The sequence below is a fragment of the Dendropsophus ebraccatus genome, chromosome 14 (genome assembly GCF_027789765.1).
Source record: "Dendropsophus ebraccatus isolate aDenEbr1 chromosome 14, aDenEbr1.pat, whole genome shotgun sequence".
Lineage (NCBI taxonomy): Eukaryota > Metazoa > Chordata > Amphibia > Anura > Hylidae > Dendropsophus > Dendropsophus ebraccatus.
Window position 1 is genome coordinate 61,419,622 of NC_091467.1, and position 7,081 is coordinate 61,426,702.

The 7,081-nt window shown below is 39.4% G+C and overlaps 1 protein-coding gene across 1 annotated transcript in view; it reads right to left on the reverse strand.

The window, feature by feature from the left end:
- LOC138772695 (myosin-3) overlaps positions 1-6,877 on the reverse strand; it is a 29,994-nt gene extending 23,117 nt beyond the window's left edge. Inside the window, exons 1-12 of the mRNA XM_069953274.1 lie at positions 6,847-6,877; positions 6,062-6,102; positions 4,991-5,202; positions 4,614-4,757; positions 3,295-3,451; positions 2,630-2,657; positions 1,495-1,603; positions 926-1,018; positions 772-835; positions 589-687; positions 318-421; positions 95-233 (exon numbers count right to left, since the gene is read on the reverse strand). Of these exons, the coding sequence (XP_069809375.1) occupies positions 95-233; positions 318-421; positions 589-687; positions 772-835; positions 926-1,018; positions 1,495-1,603; positions 2,630-2,657; positions 3,295-3,451; positions 4,614-4,757; positions 4,991-5,194 (1,141 nt within the window). The 5' untranslated portion in view covers positions 5,195-5,202; positions 6,062-6,102; positions 6,847-6,877. The remainder of the gene's footprint in view (positions 1-94; positions 234-317; positions 422-588; positions 688-771; positions 836-925; positions 1,019-1,494; positions 1,604-2,629; positions 2,658-3,294; positions 3,452-4,613; positions 4,758-4,990; positions 5,203-6,061; positions 6,103-6,846) is intronic.
- Between the last annotated feature and the right edge of the window lie 204 nt (positions 6,878-7,081).

A 7,081-nucleotide genomic window follows, 5' to 3' on the forward strand; every position in this document is an offset into this window, starting at 1 on the left:
TCACGGTTTGTTCAACTCTGGTTCCTCATGCATCTAGAACCTGGTCTAGAACCCCAGAAGGTTCCTGAAGGTAACAAAGTAACCATGGACTTACCTTCTGTCCCATCAGGCTCCGCTTGCTCCTCTCTTGGCCTTTGCTTAAACTTCATGATTCCATGATGCATAACCGCACCCGTCAACTTGTAAATTCCGACTTTCTCTTCAGGAGTGAATCCTAAGATATCAATGGCGTTCTGCAATCACAAGACAATAAGCAAATTAAAAAAAGAAAAAATATATCCTAAATCCTAAAAAAACATATATAAAAAGCACCATACATCCGTGGCCATCAGCTCCTCAGTGTCATCGATGCTGGCCACCGTGATCTCCCCTTGGCTGACGTATGGAAAATCATATGGATTTGTGGTGATCAGCAGCATGTCTGAAAGGAAAGATCGAAAAATCAGTGGCCACATCTCAGAGTTTAAAGACACTGAAAATTTTAGGCTAAATTTGGCACAACACTACCAACACGTGACCATAACCAATAATTTGAAATGTAAAAAATTGAACTGTAGCAAAAAGTTGTTAGCAGAACCCGTGACTAACCGATTAGTTCAGGCTTCTTGTTTGACATGATTTGGTAGAAGATGTGGTAACTTCGCTCTGCTGGGAGCTGGAAGGTTACTCTGGATTTCTCCAGCAGATCTGCAACGAGAAGGGCAAGAAACGATTGTCAGTCGTGGAATATGCTGTAATTTTATAGGCAGAACTATATCACGAAATACTCACATGTTTCAATATCGGCTGATGCCAGCTTTCCTGTAGTGCCAAAGTGGATGCGAATAAATTTCCCCTGTTGAATAAAAATAGGCCATAACTATAATGAACAAAACAAAAATTTACATTGATATAAAAAAAATTACAAAAAAAAACCTAAACGTACAAATCGGGAGGAGTTGTCATTCCTGATGGTCTTGGCGTTGCCAAAAGCTTCCAGGAGGGGATTGGCCTGGATGATTTGATCCTCCAGGGTTCCCTGTACACAAAGAAAAATATCACAAAAAAACGGAAAAAGATTAATCACTAGGAAAATAAGCTCCAACTGGAACATGCATTATATACGGAGAACAAGACTGGATTGTTAACCTCTTAAAGGGATATTCCCATCTGACAAAGTTAGATTGTAAAATTGTAATTCTATATAGTTGCATAATTCCTTCTTTTTTTAAAAAAAAGAATGATGTTAACAAGTGGTCCTGCAAAAAACAAGCCCTCACATGGCTCCAGCGATGGAAAAATAAAATAATTATGGCTTTAGGAGCAGCTGATCACAGGGGGTCCGACCATTGATGCACTACATGATCTCGAGAATGGGTACCCCGGTCTCCCGCTAAACTAAAGCAGGGGGTCTTTGTAATTTCTCTAATTTCTTAATAAGCACTTTATTCTATGGATCGAGATCGGGGGCCATAAGGTTGGGTTCGGACACATCCAGTGCTATTTCATACAGACCTTCATTCCGCCTGTCTCCTTCTTCTTTGAGTCAACAACTGCTGCAATTGTTGCAAAGTACTGGATGACACGTTTCGTGTTCACAGTCTTCCCGGCACCGGATTCTCCACTACAAAACAGAACAAGACATCACACTGCAGTAAGAATATACAACATTCATCCTTGTCAGTTGGTGTTAGTTCACCCGATAAGCTTTTTTTATGCATTTTTCTATTCATTGTGCTTTTGGTAGACAAATATCACTCTAAGAAGATAGCTGGGTGAGGAGAGGAGAGGTCTGGTAGGTGATGATGTCATCCTGTAGTTCACAGGAAGTCAGCTGACCCAGGACAGATCACTTCCTCTGACACATTAAACACTGTGATTTTCTGTGGGTAAGGTTGGTCGATCACATGACCCATTTATAGTAATAAAATACATGGATGTAACAGCTGAATGAAACAGGTGGCACTGTATGACTAGTGATGATGAGTTTGCTTTAAATGGGTAAAAAAAAACAAAAAAAACACTTGGGTGCTACTTTCATACAACATAGTTTTCACGGGGTGAGGGTAAACGCAAACTTAAAAAGTTAAGACAGGGGTTACACTGGGAGAAAGACTAATGACATTTGATGGGCCATTACAGGGGTACTCCGACGAAAATCTTTTTCTTTTAAATCAACTGGTGTCAGAAAGTTAAAAAGATTTGTAATTTACTTTATATTAAAATCTGAAGTCTTCCCATACTTATCAGCTGATGTATGCCCAGCAGGAAGTGGTGTATTCTTTCCAGTCTGAGACAGTGCTCTTTGCTGCCACCCCTGTCCATGTCAGGAACTGTCCAGAGCAGTAGCAAATCCCCATAGAAAACCTCTCCTGCTCTGGACAGTTCCTAACATGCACAGAGGTGGCAGCAGAGAGCACTGTGTCAGACTGGAAACAAAACACCACTTCCTGCAGGACATACAGCAGCTGATGAGTACTGGAACTGGAAATTTTTAAATGGAACTAAATTAAAAAACTGTATAACTGTATGAAACCAGTTGATTTGGAAGAAAAAAAGATTTTCGCTGGAGTACCCCTTTAATCTTAATGTAAGAAAGTATATTGTAAATTAGTCAGGGGTGGCAGAAGAGATTTTAGTGTGTACATACGTGATCAGAATAGACTGGTTCTCCCGATCTGATGAATAAAAAATTTTATAATGAAATAAATTTATTTACAAATATTGTTAGCAATTATCCCATGAAAAAATAAATCTAAAGATTTTCATAATAATAATAATAATAATAATAATAATAATAATAATACTAAAATTGTTCAAAGGATAATAATAAAAAAAATGGAAAAATAAATCATATCAAACATAATAGTAAAAATAGAAAAAAGTAATCGAAAAAAACAAAAAATACAAATAATAATAAAAATAAATAAATAAATAAATAAAGGGTCATCACCAGCAGTTTAGTGCATAATGTAACCCCCCCTTGCTGCTGCTGTTTCTTTCCCTTAATCACATAGCACATTGCAAAGCTTGTACATCAGTAACCCCTTCTCCCCCCACATGTCATCTATAGTAGTGTAAATCATCAGCTCAGCACAGTGCCAGCCTGATCAGTGCACTTTTAAAATCACTATGTGATTGCATTGCAAAGAGGAGTTTGTACTATGATGTGTTTGCCCAGAGAAGTAAGGGAAACAAGCCCTGTGTGTGTACTTTTGGCAAACATTTTAGCTCTGGTCCTGCCTCCTTAATAGCAGTGAAAGAGAAATAACTGTGCACCACAAGGAGGCGCTAAGGTGTAATAACAGCACTCACCAGTTAACATGAACTGATAGGCGTTATCAGAGATGGAGAAGATGTGTGGGGGGGCCTCCTGGCGCTTCTTGCCTCGGTAGGCGTTCACCACCTCGGGGTTGTACACGGGCAGCCACTTGTAGGGATTGACAGTGACGCAGAACAGACCTGAATATGTCTACAATACAGAAGTGAGCTTTTTGTTACAGGGTCACAACTAAAAGTCAATTTGTAATATATATATATATATATATATATATATATATATATATATATATATACGCAGCACCACTATACCACACACATCTACAGTATTGTCAGACTATATACCTATATAGTACTTTGACATGAAATATCTAGTGCAATGTACTATACTCTAGTGACCTCTCACCAGTGATGTACACACAGTGATTTAACTGCTCTCTATATCCTGGTGATCTGGTGTGTAGTAGTGATCACTATACTAGTGACCTTACAGCAGTGATGTATATACATTCATACCACAATGATCTCTAAATCCTGGTGATCTGAATGAAACACTGATCAATATACTAGTGACCTCTCACCAGTGATGTATATACATTTATCCAACTAGCTCTCTCTTCGTCCTGGTGATCTGGATGTAACACTGATCACTATACTAGTGACAACTCATTTATACCACTAGCTTGCTATATCCTGGTGATCTGGATGTAACACTGATCAATATTTTAGTGACCTCTCTTACTAGTGATGTATATACATTTATACCACTAGCTCTCTATGTCCTGGTGATCTGGATGTAACACTGATCACAATAGGAGTGACCACTCACCAGTGATGTATATCCATATATACCACTAGCTCTCTGTGTCCTGGTGATCTGGATGTAACAATGATCACTATACTAGTGACCTCTCACCAGTGATGTATATCCATATATACCACTAGCTCTCTGTGTCCTGGTGATCTAGATGTAACACTGATCAATATTTTAGTGACCTCTCTTACCAGTGATGTATATACATTTATACCACTAGCTCTCTATGTCCTGGTGATCTGGATGTAACACTGATCACAATAGGAGTGACCACTCATTTATACGACTAGCTCTCTATGTCCCGGTGATCTGGATGTAACACTGATCACTATACTAGTGACCTCTCACCAGTGATGTATATCCATATATACCACTAGCTCTCTATGTCCTGGTGATCTGGATGTAACACTGATCACTATACTAGTGACCTCTCACCAGTGATGTATATACATATATACCACTAGCTCTCTATGTCCTGGTGATCTGGATGTAACACTGATCACTATATTTTATGTAAGGTTTAGGATAGAGAATTTCTTACGTAGATCATCCAGGCCCTGTAGCGATCCTTGAGGTTGTACAGGACAGCTGGCTCGTGTAAGTGCGTCAGCATCGCCATATCTTCGATTTTATCGAACTTGGGTGGATTCATGGGAAAAACGTTTTCGGGTTTCACTGTTACAGTCTGATAAGTGAAAAAAAAAGACAAAAATGCAATATGTCATAAACCTTCATAATCCCTCAGATTGCCCTCCATTATACTGACTACAAGAGCGGCTTCTGCTCTCTATATACAATGCTTCACTTCAGCTACAATCTGGCTGCAGGGGCTCCCCCAGTGGTAAGAGCTGGTACTCCACAAAGTCCATCCCATCACTGTGTTCCTCTGTTACTGGGAATGATGCTGGGGGATCTTACCTTCCCACCCTCCGTTTCCACGGTGGTTTTCCCCGCCTCTTGGCTCTTGATTTTCCCTTTGGTATACTCGATGACGGGGTCGGTAACATAGCAGTAAGTTTTGGCATCGAAGGGCTGGTTCTGGGCCTCAATCCTTTCCTTTTCAGGCTTCCTGAGAAAAGGTGCGGCCACGCCATATGCCGACATTTCTTGGTCACTACTCATGGCTGCAGCTGGCAGAGTGGAAACATGAAGGTGGTCAGCAATGTGAATTGTTGTATAAATCCCCCACGGTTCCATTCTTTTACTAGTCTGCCATGTGTCAGTCCTAACTGTATATTTGGCATTCTATTCAATGTATCAGACAAATTATATATGTGTGTGTCCATTAGAAGGAAAGGCTCAGGGGCCCAATATCTGGACGATCAGAACAGGAGCCCAACGTGTCATCACGACCTGTGACTCTTTGTAGGACCTGGGCACTTTTTTCGTGATGGAGATCTCATCCCCAGGGATCTAGAAGCCACATCATGCACACTTGTGAGAGGTGTATAAGCCTCAGTCTTCATCAATATTCCATATAGTTATAGGTAACTGGCATACAAGGCATCACCATCACATTATTTAAAGGGGGAGATTTATCAAGCACGGTGTAAAGTAAAACTGGCTCAGTTGCCCCTAGCAACCAATCAGATTCCACCTTTCATTCCTCACAGACTCTTTGGAAAATTAAAGGCGGAATCGGATTGGTTGCTAGGGGCAACTGAGCCAGTCTCATTTTACACCATGTTTGATAAATCTCCCCCAAAGTTTTCTGAAGAACTGGGGAAGATATAGGGACTGTACGTAAGGGAATGACACCATCTATGAAGATGTTCAGGCAACTCTACTCTCAGCCTCTGGGTGTTGAACAACAACCAACACTGAGCCCCGTCCCCCAACCAGACTATTGTTATCTATTCATCTGTTATGTGAAGATGACCTTAAAACAGCATAACCATATAACACCATAACCATAAAAAAACATAAAAACACCATAACCACATAACACCATAACCATAAAACACTCATTTACTAATTAACATTTCTTACCAGTTCAGTCCAGCCACCAGCTGATGAAGAGCAATGGAGATCTGAAGAGCAGACAAAACATAATAGATGAGTGTCAGTGGTACCAAGTCACCATGTATATGGCGGCCTCCTGAGTCTTCCCCAATCACAGATTTAGAGGGATGGAAGGACTGGAATGTTTTTTGTTTTCAGGGAGATAAGAAGTGTCTGGCAGCGGCATTCTCCATCTACTCATTTGAAAAGCATACAAGTGTCTGGGGGAGAGATAGCGGACAGCTATCATGTGTGCGATTACAATTCATATCATATATGATATAATGCTGTAATAATATAACACAGTATAATACAATAGTAATATAACACCATGATTGAATAATGATAATGATTGAATATAAAAATATAGTAAAAAGTACTATAACACAATGTGATGTGATATAAAACACAACGTACTGCCACATAATAATAGAATGTTATTGTATACTAGAGAGTAAGACAACACAATGTGATGTAATATATAATAATAGAATGCAATATAACACGATGGGATGTAATATATGATACAATGTAATATACTAGAAAGTAGTATAACAATATAATGTAATGGTATAATAGAATGTAATAATAACACAATGTAGTATAACGTAGCGTAATAATAGACTAGAAAGTAATATAACACAATACAATGTAATTCTATAATAGAATGTAATAGTAACACAATGTAGAGTAATACAATCTAATAACATGCAGTGTAATGACCCTCTGCCCCATCTGTGCCCAGGACACTTGATCAGGATAATAAGACTTACTAGATGCAGAACTTCACGGAGCCCTGGGGGTAAGGACCAAGGAGCTTTATAAAGTGCTCAGCTAATCCCTACTGTTTATCCCTCCTCTATAATAGGAAATCAGAGCCAGCGCCCCCCCCCCCCCCATACTGATTTTTTTTTCTTTTGCTTTATACTGTATATATAGATATGATGTCGCTTTCTCTATTTTGTTTCGTCTTAAGAATTTGGCGAAGGTGCACAGGAGTTACGATCT